The sequence below is a fragment of the Brassica napus genome, chromosome A6 (assembly GCF_020379485.1).
Source record: "Brassica napus cultivar Da-Ae chromosome A6, Da-Ae, whole genome shotgun sequence".
Classification (NCBI taxonomy): domain Eukaryota; kingdom Viridiplantae; phylum Streptophyta; class Magnoliopsida; order Brassicales; family Brassicaceae; genus Brassica; species Brassica napus.
Genome location: NC_063439.1, coordinates 1496582 through 1510077, shown reverse-complemented (window position 1 = coordinate 1510077; position 13496 = coordinate 1496582). Strand labels below are relative to the sequence as shown.

Sequence of the window (13496 nt, the reverse complement as noted above, 5' to 3'; positions counted from 1 at the left end):
GATGTCTGAACACATAACTCACGGTTTGTTTGACTCGTGGCCAGAGAGGGTGACGTAATTAGAGATAGATAACCTAAAAATGGGAGGACAAAGTTTCCTAAAACGGTGTCGTTCGTTACTGTAGTTAAGAGTCTCTCACCTTGGATGTGCTTTTTGACCTCCTCCTCTCTCTCCCTCCATCCAAAAGAAGCTCTTTTCTCTCTCCTCTTCTGCCTTCTCCAAACCGCCGGAGCAAAAACCAAAACAAAAAAGCTGTCTGAACTCATAAAGAAACTTACTCTACATTGAAAAGAAACGCAGCTCAAATGAGTATCTGGATCTCTGGTTCTTCGGTACGGCTTCTCTTCCCAGATCTCTTTCTCTCTCAGCTTAGCCATTGTTCTTCAAGTTGTGAGCTTGTGGGTGCATGTTGTGCTGTCTTTAATGTTTTCCACTGGTCTTTGTTGGTTGCAGGATTCAAGAAAGGAGCATACTTTTGTCTAATGATAGATAGTTACTTCACTGAGATTTTCAAATTATAAAGTTTTGATTTTTATTGTTAGGTCAATTCGAAAGTTTGCCTTTTTCTTGGTTTGAGTTCTTTTTGAGTGTCTTGTTGTGTAATGGAGAGTAATGATGACCAAAACCTGAAGGCTATTAATGCTTCAGTAGGAAGATTGGTCTGGGTTCGTCTCCGTAACGGTTCTTGGTGGCCAGGACAGACTCTGCTTCATGAGGAAGTTCCTGAAAGCTCTCTGCTTTCTCCAAAACTCGGCACTCCTATAAAGCTTCTAGGTCGTGATGATGTTGGCATGTGAGTCTCTCTTGTCCATTATCTTAGTCTCTCTTGTTCTTGATTGCTGGCTAAAAGTGTGTATTTTGTTTCTTATGAATCTCCAGTGATTGGTATGTACTTGAAAAGTCCAAGAGCGTGAAGGCGTTTCGTTGTGGAGAGTATGATGCTCACATTGAGAAAGCAAAGGCTTCTGCTGCTGCAGCGAGGGCTAGTAGTAAGAAGACTGTCAAATGTACTCGCCGAGAGAATGCCATTATCAGTGCCTTAGAGATTGAGAATGCACATCTTGCAAAAGAAGACCATCCAGACAATAATTTGTGTAGTGAGGAGGAAGATGATGAGGTTACAGAATCTGAAGATAGAGGAGAAGCTGAAGATGAACTTGAGCTATTGCAATCTAGTATGTCTTCCCAAGAAATGGTGAAGGTGGAGCCAAAGAGAAGAAGAACACCGAATGACTCTGAAGAAGATGGGACTGAAGGAAACAAGCGAATGAGAGGGCTTGAGGACATTGGAAAAGAACATGTGGGTGCTACTGTCTTGCATAGGCAAGAAATGGGTTCAATCTGTGATGTAAACCTCAGTAATGGCTATATTGTTTCCAATGGGTACAAGGCATGCTCACCGTTGTCACTGAAAATAAAAAGGTCCCAAGTCACTAACGGTAGTGAGTGCTCTAAAAGGAAAAACCGAAGCCGGCAACTGACAAAGGTGTTAGAGTGTACAGCTATGGTCTGTGTCCCTGGTACCTCTGACCAGCTTGTCACATCTGGATTGGAGCCTGTTGAATCCATGAAGAGTGTATCTGTTGTAATCAACAATAACTCAGATAGCACTGGGGTCTCATGCGAGAATGCTCCTGAGAATGTTGTTGGAGACTCACATAACAACAAGGCAAAAGACAGTGAAACTTCCAGCGTATCAGTTTCAGCGGAAGACGCTGTGCAGTTATACGATGTTCCATTAACTGAAGGAGAAGCAAAACACTCTGCAGGTATCAATGGTTTTAAACCTTGTTTAAGTGCTATGTTTATGTTTGTACAGCTCTAGCTCCAAGAATCTACATGCTTTCACTGCTGTGAAGTAAAGAATTAAAAGTTTACTATTCTCTTCAAGTTGGTTTTGCCACATCATTAGATCATTGTCTGCAAAAACCAGTAGCTTAGATGTTTTCTAATATTTAACTTGCTTCTGCAATGTTATCTGCTTTTATTGTGTGTTTCTCCACCTTCTTAGTATCCATAGGTTTAATATCTTTTTTTTTTGGTGGTTTGTGAACATTGTCACTTTTAGGTTTTCCAGCAGCTTGCACCATTTCCTCATCAAGGGCAGCTCTTGTTTCCGCCTTGACAAGGCGGTGTAGTCATGATGTGTCTGTTAAGAAAGAGGCAAGAAATGGATCAGCTTTTGCAAATCCACCAGATACACAACTTGTCATCTGGAACTCGAACGGGATTGAGAAGAGCACTTCTAAGTGGAAGCTAAAAGGAAAGAGGAACTCAAGGCAGAGGAGTAAGAAACAAGAAGCGAGAAGTGGTGTGTACAGCGAGGAAGCTAATAATAACAGGCCACTGCTTCTTCCTGCGCTGTTCGAAGTGAAGATTGAAGTAAGAGCTAGCTGTAACAAACCACGAGTTCCACTGGTTTCTCGTATGAGTAAACTGAACGGTAAAGCTATTGTGGGGCATCCTGTAAGTGTTGAAGCCTTGGAAGAAAGCTACTACAACGGTATGGTGATGTCTCAAGCTGTTGTAAAGGCAAAGTCATTGTCTAAAAAGAAGAGCAACAAGAGGAAAACAACTGGTCCTTTTGGAAAGTCATCGAAGTCAAAGAAGAAATCGTCTTCCCTATCGGTAAAGACAAGAAGGCTCTCTACTCTGACGGAAAGAAGCAAGAAGCAGACAATAGAAAAGCTAAAGGAAACGGTTGTGGCTTGTATACCGTTGAAAGTAGTGTTTAGTAGGATAAACCAAGTGTTGAAAGGCTCAGCAAGACAAACACAACACCGAGCATTGCCATCTGCTGTCAAAACATGAGAGATATGTGGCTTTTACTTCTTTTTTTTTCTGTTTGTTTCCACTTTCATAGATCTGTAATAGGCTGCTTTAGGAGTGAACCATCACTGATGGGTTTTGCTGTTTTGGGTACACAAAGACTGAGACTTTTGAGTCATTCAGTGAGAGTCAAAACATGGGCAAATGTACATATAGCAGTAGTTAATGGTTGAGATGTAAAACTGAGAGATTTAGAGGTTGAAGAGATGAGATTACTGCTTAGAGAGGATTTGCTTGTTTCAGTTTATTAACTCAACATTGTTTGTTTTTGAACTTTCAAGTTCTTGTTCTGTGGTTTATCTTAGAATCTCAGTTCCTTAACATTGTTCTTAATTATTTAAGAGAGAATGAAAAATTCAAACCTTTTGTTCTTTAGAGAATCAGCAGTGGAAAAGTTGACTCTATGTGCGTCACTTGATATAGGCCTTTTGTTTTGCTTCTTGTTTTTTTTCAACATAGTGGATATCACTTTCAACATCGTGTCATCAAGATCAAACTTACTTAATATTCTGCAATTTATACAATTTAAAATAGAAAAAAAATAACTGCAAGAGGACAAAAATATAAATATAATACGTTGAACACGTTTTACATGTGCGTTTGTAGCAGCAGTTTGTATCTACAATAAATGGACCGGCCAACAAATTCAATTAAAACCATTCAATCTGTTTTGTTTTTTCTTTCTGTTCACGTGTCACACTTACCTAAAATGAAACTAAAATAATGAAATGATTTTTCCAAACAGAAGAAAAAGGATGTTGAAAATCAGAGTACAGTGAAAGTGAAATGCACTCTGTCAAGTGTCAAAGACGTGAGCTTTCTCTTCTTTGTCAACTTTTTTTTTGTTGGGTCAAAAACACGTGCGGAGAATAGTTGAACTGCACTTGTGTTGGCTTCTTTAAACACTTTTTAAGGTTTTTACACTTTGGGTAAAAACTCTTTTCAAACAGCTATCAACTTGATCATATAATCAACCAAAGAATGATTATTTTATGAAACAGACACAGTTTGTGTTTGTGTGGTTAAGCTAGGAAATGACATAATTACTTCTTAAAAAAAAATCCAAAAAATACTTTATCATTCAAAATTTATAAAATAAAAATATTGATTTACATTTTTGGTAACAAAAAAAATACAAAAGATCTATAAAAAGTGAAAGAAATTATTCTGTCATAAAAAATTCTATATTATGATACTATTTTACTGCTACATAAATAATACTCCCTCTGTTTTTTAAAGATGAATGTTCTAGGATTTTCACACTTATTAAGAAATCATATTAAAACTTAGTTATTAATGCATAGTTTTTTGTAATTTTATATTTCTTATATTTTTAAACCAATAGGATTAAAAGAAATGTAATTAATATTTTTGAAACACACAATTTTTCATTATTAGTTAACCAAATATGCTTTGAAAACATAAAAAATACATCTTTTGGAAACAAAATATTTTCCTAGAACATCCATCTTTAGAAAACAGAGGGAGTAACATTTTAACTGCAATAGTTATGTAATAAATAGAGTTATACAGTAATTTATTATTTCAACGTAAAAGATATTACTGTATTGTTAATAAATGCAATATAAAAAATTCTAATGATATTTAATTAAATTTTACTTTTATAATAATTAACTTGATTTTTTCCCTGACCATAATTAACTTGATTATCAATATAAAATTTAATGATAAACTAGATTTATAACAAAAAAAATTATTGAGATCATTGGCATTTCAATATCCCACAAAAATTTATATTATAGTTTTAAAAATTTATTTTGTAACTTTAATTATATTCTTTTGCCATTCTGCAATTAATTGATTATGTAAAGTCATTGTTTTAAAAAAAAAAAGAAAAAAAAAGTCAATTGTTTTTAAAATTCACGTGTTGTCTTTGGCTAACGCTATTTTCGGATTTAAATACCGCTTTTTGCTTCCTGTTTCCCTGCTTCATCATCACGCAGAGAACTCTCTCTCTCTCTCTCTCATCTTTCCTCAATCGCTTGGTTTCTGAACTGAATCGATTGAAGCCATGAGTCTCTGCAAATGGGTTTCCTTTCTTTTAATCATTCACTTACTCAACTCGTCTCAGATTTCATCTTCATCTTCATTAATCTCAAATGGGTTTTCACAAATCCCTCCAAAGTTTCTTGCTTTAGCTAAAAGAAACGATTTTTATGATTGGATGGTTGGGATCAGAAGGAAAATTCACGAGAAGCCGGAGTTGGGTTACGAGGAAGTAGAGACGTCTAAGCTCGTTAGGACAGAGCTGGAGAAGATGGGTGTGTCTTATAAGTACCCAGTTGCTGTTACTGGTGTTGTCGGATACGTTGGAACTGGTCAAGCTCCTTTTGTTGCGTTGAGGGCAGATATGGATGCACTTCCTATGCAGGTAACTGACTTTCACTTGTTTACTTTCATTTACCAAAAAAAAAAAAACATTAAAAGAGTGGTTAACTCACTGTAATTTATTATATGTGCCTTTATTGAGTGGTTAATTCACTGTAATTTAGTTGAGTTTAAGTCTATGTGAAATCTTTCATTGTATTTTTATGAAATTCTATTAAGTCTATGGATGCACTCCCTATGCCAGTAACACTCAAAAGAGTAACATTTGTTCTGTGTTCTTCTCCAAGAAGGTTTTGGTTATATTTGCATGCCTCTATGGAGTAGTTAAATCACTGTAATTTTGTTAATGATTGATTTGTTGAGTTTAATTCTCTGTGAGATCTTTTATTGTATTTCTCTGGACTTAGACTTGGTTTCTAGCATTTGACTCATGGTTGGATCGGGTCACAACCCAATGAAACATTGGCCTTGTCCCCCAAAATTTTTACTGGTTATATGTATTTTAAATGAAAAAATAAATTATGAATTTTTAAAGAATGTTTATAGCCCAAAATCTCAGATCCGGTTCTGATCTGATTTTTAGTTTTATTTTCTTATGTGGGTTGCAATGGCTTGTCTTGTTGGTGGAGTTATGAGAAAATGTTACTATATTTTGGGTGGATTCTTGTTTAACAGATGGTGTTGGATTTGTGTAGGAAATGGTGGAATGGAAACACAAGAGTAAGGTTCCTGGGAAGATGCACGCTTGTGGACATGACGCTCACACTACCATGCTCCTTGGTGCTGCTAAGTTGCTCAAAGAACACCAAGATGAGCTACAGGTTAGTGTAAACTTTTTTCTTTATATTTAAAGAAGCATCCTGATCTCTACGCTCTTGTATATTTTTTTTGGACTATCTTAGGGTACAGTGATTCTAGTTTTTCAACCGGCTGAGGAAGGAGGAGGAGGTGCAAAGAAGATTGTGGAAGCTGGAGTGTTGAAGGATGTGAGTGCAATCTTTGGTTTACATGTTACAAATCAGTTGGGGTTAGGTCTAGTGAGCTCAAGAGAAGGTCCATTGTTAGCTGGTAGTGGCTTTTTCGAAGCGAAGATAAGCGGGAAAGGAGGTCATGCAGCTCTTCCTCAGCACGCCATAGATCCGATTCTGGCAGCTTCAAACATTATCGTTACCTTACAACACCTTGTTTCACGTGAGGCAGATCCTTTAGACTCGCAGGTAGAAACATAACATAGTCTTCTTTGGCTCTTTCAAGTGTCTCTATATGGAATGTGTTGATGTATTTGCAGGTAGTTACAGTTGCTAAGTTTGAAGGAGGGGGTGCTTTTAATGTGATTCCAGACTCTGTAACCATCGGTGGTACATTCAGAGCCTTTTCAACTAAAAGCTTTACGCAACTCAAGAAAAGAATTGAACAGGTCAGTCCACTCATGTAATATTAGTATCGTCTCTGCGGTCACTGACATAATGGCAATGATCCTTTCTAGTTGAGCTAACGACCTCTGGTGTACACTCTCATGTCTAGTTTGAGACTTTTGTCTTCCTATTGAGACAAAACATTTGAACTCTCTTGTGGTTCCAATGTTTCAGGTTATTACAAGGCAAGCGAGTGTGCACATGTGCAATGCCACAGTTGATTTCCTTCAAGAGGAGAAACCTTTTTTCCCACCTACCGTTAACGACAAAGCCTTGCACATGTTTTTCAAGAACGTCTCGGGTGATATGTTAGGGACCAAGAACTACTTCGAGATGCAACCGTTGATGGGCGCAGAGGATTTCTCTTTCTACCAAGTATCAATGCCTGGACATTTTAGCTTTGTTGGAATGCAGAACGAAGCTCATTCACCAATGGCGAGCCCTCACTCGCCTTATTTTGAGGTCAATGAAGAAGTGCTACCTTATGGTGCTGCTCTTCATGCTTCCATGGCCACAAGATATCTTCTTGACTTGAAAACTTCGTCGCTGAGTAACTCTAAAGATGAACTTTGATGTCCTCTACAGGGTAAACAGTTTTAATTCTTGTTTCTTACAGAGGTTTCCATGTAAAGATCAATAAAATGTAAACATATGTTTTCAGTTTAAAAAAAAAATGTATGCAGTTTCACCATTCAATTAGGTTTATTTACATTTTTTTAATATACATATATGGTTTCAATGTGAAACAAGAAGCTGAAACCGTCAAATTACAGAGGATGTCAATGTTATGAGACTCCGAAGTTTACGCTTATGTTCCATTACAGATCAGACGAGACTTATCTCAATACATTCATCAGACGAGATAAATGGTCAGATATGGAGGAGGGGTTACTACTCTAATGTGTGACTGCTTCTTCTGGTATGTTTCTATATGTGTAAATGGTCAGATATGGAGGAAGGGGTTAAAGATAATGCTGCATCACCTCCTAAACCAAGACTCACTAGCCAATCTAGGGCTCTTTTGTCGACATGTCTGCTTAAAATTTTGTTATTGTTTCTTGTTTTGTCTCTTGGGATCTCTGTGTGTATATACATGATCAAGTTCTTGGAGGTTCAACATTTGGATCATGTTGCTCCCACCACTTTGATCTCTATGTATGATCAGGGGGCTGCTACTTTAGAGAGCTTTATCAGGCCTCCTTTGAACGTTTGGCATGCAATGAATAACAGTGAATATCTTGAACTATGTTTTATTCTGTCATTGATGTTTTCAGACAAAACACTTTCTTAGTGTTTGCTTCTTGTGTCCCTCCTCTTCACACATGTGAGTTTCTCTAAATTATAGGATGTGGCATGGGGAGAGATGAGTATGGGTGAGCTGAGAGGAGGCTTCTTGCTAACACGTTACTCGATATCTCTAATGAAGGAAGCATTGTGAATGGTTATGTCTCTGGATCAACATATATTTTCATGGGTTGTGCTGATGAGGAAGGACCTGATGGAAGAGGAAGATACATAAATGGAATGGAACCAGAGATCACACTTAGCCAGTGGAGAAAAGGGTCTCAGTGGTTCGAAATTAACCGGAAACTAGCTCTTGAGATTGTTCAAGACATCACTTACTATCCAAAATTCAAAGAGTTTTGTAAACCTTCATTTTATGTTGATGAGCATTACTTCCCTACAATGTTGTCTATTGAAAACAGGAGCCCTTATTGGAACTTGGACCCAAGATTCTTGGGTTCTAACAGATCTTGACCTTGGTTTTGTTTTTATTAGTGCTTCAGTTTAGATTCTAAGCATCATCACATATATTAATTGTCTTCTTCCTTAGGAATAATATAGGTATTGTGATGGTTAAACATATTTTTGACCTGGGAGATGACTAAATAAAGAGAGTTTGAGTTCTTTTATAAGTCCCCTAGGATTATAAGCTTTCTCATGTTCCATGCTTAGAGGTATAAAGCTTATTTTACTAGAATTTTATGAAGAATTGAGGTAAATTCATTTGAAGGCAGTTGTTTTGGCATTTTCATTTGCATCTCCCTGGTGTAAAGGACAAGTGACTACAACTAAATGGGAATCAAGAAATACAGAAACTGGAATCTTGATGAATAGGTAATAGTATTGATTTACACTTTCATAATAAGAGAATGTGAGTGCATGTGGAAACATACGAGTCTGAAGATGGTTACACAAAATCGACACAACAAACAGAGAAACTCATGTGGTGCCTTATAATAATTTTTCATGTAATCTACCGAGCTGTTGGGTTCACATCAGTATCAAAGGTCAAGCTCACTTCTATAGAACTCTTTGAGTCCATGTCCCTACTCGCTCCTCCTCTTGAGTTTTCAGATGCAAGACACTCTTTTAATCCAATAACAACTTGACTCATGGTAGGCCTTCTCGTTGAAGAAGGATTCAGACAAGACATTGCTATCTCAACAGCTTTCCACACAGAACCAGAATCATAATCTCCATTTAGACTTGGATCCATAATGCTTATTATGTCTCCTTTTATAAGCATTAATCCTACCCATTCTGCAATATGTGCCTTTTCACGGCTTTGATCGATCACATGTCGGTTTGTGATGATCTCCAACAATACTATTCCGAAACTATAAACATCACTCTTTTCTGTCAACCAGTTTGTTCTATAGTATCTGGAATGAATTAGAAGATAATTTTTTTTATCAGTTTTCTTTCTCATTGAAAAACATGTATAATATTTTTAAGAAGTTATACTTACTCGGGATCTAGATATCCAGGAGTTCCAGCAACAACGGTTGACACATGAGTTCCACCTTCAGTTGGAAATGACCTTGAAAGCCCAAAATCAGCAAGTTTGGCCTCAAAATGTTCATTCAACAGTATGTTTGTGGTTTTGACGTCTCTATGAACCATTGGTGGTGTACATCCATTATGCAAATACTCAAGTCCTGTGTCACAACATTAAGAAAGTTTAATCAAATGAAAAGCAAAAAAAAAAAAACAAGCATCAAGAAAATCATAGAAATAATATACCTTGTGCAGAGTCGATGACTATTTTTAGTCTAGTTCCCCAATTTAAAAGAAAGCGGTTACGTGTTCCTGTGTTTTAAATAGAGAAATGTATATATAAAATTGAAGTTTAATGAAAGTAAGTCGTGTTAAAAAAAAAAATAGAGAAATGTATATATAAAATTACAATAATACAATTGGTTATTATTTATGTCTGCTTACCTGACATATGTTCTTTTAAATCTCCATTGGCCATGTATTCATAAATGAGAGCCAACTTATCATTTTCGTCACAATATCCAACAAGACCAACCAAATTCTTGTGGTGAACTCTAAGAAGAAGTTCTACCTAAACACCAAACCATAATTCAAAAAATTTATGATATTAAAGATAGTTTCGTTTAAAGTAGTGATGAAGGTGAGAAATCTACCTCAGCTTTGAATTGTTTGTATCCTTGAGATGATGAATGGGAAAGAATCTTAACAGCTACTTGTTCCGTACCATTCACAACACCATGATAAACGATTCCAAACCCTCCTTTACCGAGGACTCTTTGGAAGTTATTTGTCATTGTCATAACTTCTGAGTAAGTAAATCTTCTATTCTTTGTCATTATTGCCTGTTGAGATGATCTACCATCTGATGATTGCATATACCATGGATAAGTATGTATGTTTTGATATCACTCATGAGTTTATTTATTGACTGATACCTTCAAGTTTTGACGCTTTTTTCTTTCTGAGAACAAGGAACATGATGAATGCTCCAATAAGAACGGCTAGTGAAGCAATCGATGCAACCACGGGTACAATGATACTCTTTTTCTTATGTTTATCCCCTCCGTTGTTCACACATGAACCAGCAGGGCAAAGAAGATGAGGGTTGTTGTTGACACTGCAAAATGCGAGTGGTATTAAAGATGCTGCAATGACACTAAGTCGTGTGATAGCAATTGAAATATAAATAACAGCTTACTTTAACTTCATTCCTTTCTTCTGAAGAATTGAGGGAGGGACTGAGCCAGTGATATTATTACCACTTAAGTCTCTGATATAGTAGATAAGCCATTAAAACATTAACAATCATGTTTATAAGGAGAAAGCCTAGCCAAAAGAAAATGTCAAAATGGTAAATATCTCATGAGATACTTACATGACCAAAAGTGATTTTATGTCAGCTAAAAATTCAGGTATTTCTCCGGTCAAATTGTTATTTGACAAGTCCCTACCATTAACAAAGTATAAAACATATCAAATGTTATCCATATCCAAAGTCTAAACAAATTTTAAGTTTGGTAAACCGTGAAGATGCTTACAACTTTTCCAGGTGAGTAAGGTTTTGAATTGCTTGTGTGATAGTCCCAACTAGTCCACTTGAAGATAAGTTTCTGGAGACATAAAATGTGAGATATCCAGTTCAAAATTCACATAATCCTTAAAAGTAAGAAACCATTGAATGATTTATCTTACAAGGAAGTTATTATTGGTGGAGTAGAATTATCCGAGTTATCGCAATTTAGACCATCCCACAAAAACTGTATGGGCACACATGGGTCTCCTTGCCAACTGATTCTATCCAGTCCATAACTATCTTGAACATTCTTGATACCGTAAACTGCGATTGTAAAGCTTGATGTTATCAAGAATCAATACACAAAAATGTAAAACATTTGTAGACACGATCAAAAACTGAAATCTACATACCATCATCTCCATCTGTCTCCATTTGCGGGAAATTAATCTCAGTGAAAGCCTCAATGGCATTAAGTAGAGGAGGAAGAGTTGATTTCGATGTCCTAACAAGCTGCAAAAGACATGCCCCTTCATCACATTCCTCTGGTTTTACGTCGAGTACTGTTTCGATTTTTAATGGTGTAGGAGTATAAGGTCCATATGAATATTTTCCATTCATAGTCGTGTTGAATTCCCTTGTATCGTTGGCTCGTAGAGTCTGAAGCTCTGCAAAGTGCATGTAGGTGTAGAACTTTGCAGTAGGAGGCTCTACGTCCCATGTAATGTTCAATGTCTCGGCATCGTTTAGAGGTGTTGCGCCCGTTGCTGCTACCCCTTGTGGTAACTCATAATTATTGGTAATGTTTACCGTTAGATTCGTTGTTACTTGTGTCCATGATTTCTCGTCGAAGTATGGAAACCATGCTCTATCATAGATATCATCTGGATACCTGCCACAATTTTGTATTAGACCACATTAATTAATATAATATTTAATTTTTCTTCTGTTTGTGTTTTGCAAGTTACAAGAGAATTTTTAGTTTTCAAAAATATAGACTGAAGTTCTCACTTGAAAGAAAAGATACTAGCAATTAGAGGTGAGTATAAAAACCGAACCCAAAAATCGGAAGTGAACCAAAAGTAAATCCAAAATGAACCCAACATAACATGAATGAGTCTTAAGTATTTCAGGACTCGACTCAAATTCCGAATAAATACCCAAAATACCAAAACTTCGAGTGAATACCTAACATAAGTGTATAAAATATAAATAAATAACTCAAACATTCAACTTAATATATACTTCGATATTTGGTCATAAATTTCAAATTTATATGTTTTATATCAAAAACTTTTCTGAGTACTTTTGTGTAAGTTCAGATTTCAAAATATTTTTATATAATATAATCATGTACGGGAATCCAAACCAAACCGTAAAAGTCCAAACCAAAATCGAAAACAATTTTATGTATATTACCAGAATGAGACTTAAAAGTATGCTCCCAAAAACATGAAATCTGGATAAACCCAAACCAAAGTTGAATGAGTACACGAACACAAACGTACTAGCAATCTATTTAAATCAAAAGGAAAATTAAAATTTTTATTTTGATAAACAAAATTGTGCTTTAGTTTGAAGAAATATATAAGTTTTCTTCTCTAATTATAATAAAAATAATTAAACACTTATGTTTTGTGTCACGTGGAAAGTTTGTATCATTTCGTACCGTATACCAAGACGGGAGTTGCTAAGGTACACCCTGAATAAGTACTTCAACGAGCCGCTTTGAGTAACGTACGCAGTACTCCGCAATGGTCGTAGCTCCAAGATATTTATGAAAGGTATACTTGTTCCTGTCTTAACAAGACATACCTGTAGAGAATTAGATTTCGTCACATGAATGATCTCCTCTCTAGTATCATTTTTAGACACGGTTGTCCAAATATTCGGACCGAAGTAAAGGTCAAAGTTTGGGTCGGTCTTAAGACCATCGTAGTTTCCATATACGAACTTGGCCATGATCAGGTACTTGGTGTCGCGTGTGACATTGAGAGTGTAGCAGTTACGTACTCCATCTGGAAAATATCTCAGTGTCGTTAACGGTTTAGTGTAGTTGGGCTCAAACTCCTTGGCGATTTGACCGGTTTTACCAGTGTTAACTAAACCGATATCTGATGTATATGATAAACCGGTTGGGAGTGCGTTGTAAGGAGACTCATGAGGGGGTAAACCGCAACCCACATTGATGAACCCTAATGAGACGATATATAATGGATTAAAAAAGATCTTAAAATCTAAAAACCACACATATATAAATATTATCAAGTACAAGAAAATGTACGTACCGGTTGAATCTTGAGCTTGAACAAGATGAAGTATCAGCATGAAAGTAGCAATGAACACACAATGTCTCTCCATTTTTTTTCCTCACTCTCCACTTTGGAGAGATCTATTTTATTTTTGAGATAGCAAGCAATGCGTATGAGTTTGAGATTATAGGAACTATATTTCAAAAGTCAAATACTAGTATGAATCGAATAATATGATCGACGAGAAATTTTGTAAGGTGCAAAATGATTCGGCAAAGCAAGTTGAGAGAAAAATGACAAGAATGATGAAGTGGTCAAAAACTCACTCACGTCTTTCATCAAATTGCAAAAAAAGCT

General features: G+C 36.2%; 3 protein-coding genes across 3 annotated transcripts; 2 read left to right on the top strand and 1 right to left on the bottom strand.

Annotated features, from left to right (window-relative positions):
* Positions 1–118: 118 nt before the first annotated feature.
* On the top strand, positions 119–3150 carry LOC106346038 (uncharacterized protein At1g51745). Its single transcript, XM_013785282.3, has 4 exons — positions 119–332; positions 454–793; positions 880–1769; positions 2069–3150. Exons 2-4 carry the CDS (start codon positions 603–605, stop codon positions 2809–2811), a joined length of 1824 nt encoding a protein of 607 aa, XP_013640736.2. The 5' UTR covers positions 119–332; positions 454–602; the 3' UTR covers positions 2812–3150.
* A 1620-nt stretch (positions 3151–4770) lies between these two features.
* On the top strand, positions 4771–7284 carry LOC106346042 (IAA-amino acid hydrolase ILR1-like 4). Its single transcript, XM_013785286.3, has 5 exons — positions 4771–5221; positions 5874–5999; positions 6081–6395; positions 6467–6595; positions 6768–7284. The coding sequence occupies exons 1-5, from the start codon at positions 4862–4864 to the stop codon at positions 7164–7166; spliced, it is 1329 nt and encodes a 442-aa protein (XP_013640740.2). The 5' UTR covers positions 4771–4861; the 3' UTR covers positions 7167–7284.
* A 1400-nt stretch (positions 7285–8684) lies between these two features.
* LOC106346031 (probable LRR receptor-like serine/threonine-protein kinase At1g51820) lies at positions 8685–13399 on the bottom strand. The gene is made up of 13 exons (XM_048781793.1): positions 13176–13399; positions 12557–13082; positions 11301–11779; positions 11067–11211; positions 10913–10984; positions 10750–10821; positions 10573–10644; positions 10310–10491; positions 10028–10236; positions 9819–9945; positions 9621–9686; positions 9346–9535; positions 8685–9259 (listed from the first exon to the last, which is right to left on the bottom strand). The coding sequence occupies exons 1-13, from the start codon at positions 13246–13248 to the stop codon at positions 8851–8853; spliced, it is 2622 nt and encodes an 873-aa protein (XP_048637750.1). The 5' UTR covers positions 13249–13399; the 3' UTR covers positions 8685–8850.
* Between the last annotated feature and the right edge of the window lie 97 nt (positions 13400–13496).

What these genes read in the sequence shown, in the direction of transcription:
- LOC106346038 (XM_013785282.3), top strand. Translation starts at nt 603, where the DNA reads ATGGAGAGTAATGATGACCAAAACCTGAAGGCTATTAATGCTTCAGTA. An exon ending in GGTCGTGATGATGTTGGCAT is followed by an intron (nt 794 to 879) that starts GTGAGTCTCTCT and finishes ATGAATCTCCAG; the next exon opens with TGATTGGTATGTACTTGAAA. An exon ending in AGAAGCAAAACACTCTGCAG is followed by an intron (nt 1,770 to 2,068) that starts GTATCAATGGTT and finishes TGTCACTTTTAG; the next exon opens with GTTTTCCAGCAGCTTGCACC.
- LOC106346031 (XM_048781793.1), bottom strand. Translation starts at nt 13,248, where the DNA reads ATGGAGAGACATTGTGTGTTCATTGCTACTTTCATGCTGATACTTCAT. An exon ending in AAGAAAGGAATGAAGTTAAA is followed by an intron (nt 10,492 to 10,572) that starts GTAAGCTGTTAT and finishes CGCATTTTGCAG; the next exon opens with TGTCAACAACAACCCTCATC. An exon ending in TTTAAAAGAACATATGTCAG is followed by an intron (nt 9,687 to 9,818) that starts GTAAGCAGACAT and finishes TTTAAAACACAG; the next exon opens with GAACACGTAACCGCTTTCTT.
- LOC106346042 (XM_013785286.3), top strand. Translation starts at nt 4,862, where the DNA reads ATGAGTCTCTGCAAATGGGTTTCCTTTCTTTTAATCATTCACTTACTC. An exon ending in CAGATCCTTTAGACTCGCAG is followed by an intron (nt 6,396 to 6,466) that starts GTAGAAACATAA and finishes ATGTATTTGCAG; the next exon opens with GTAGTTACAGTTGCTAAGTT. An exon ending in TCAAGAAAAGAATTGAACAG is followed by an intron (nt 6,596 to 6,767) that starts GTCAGTCCACTC and finishes CCAATGTTTCAG; the next exon opens with GTTATTACAAGGCAAGCGAG.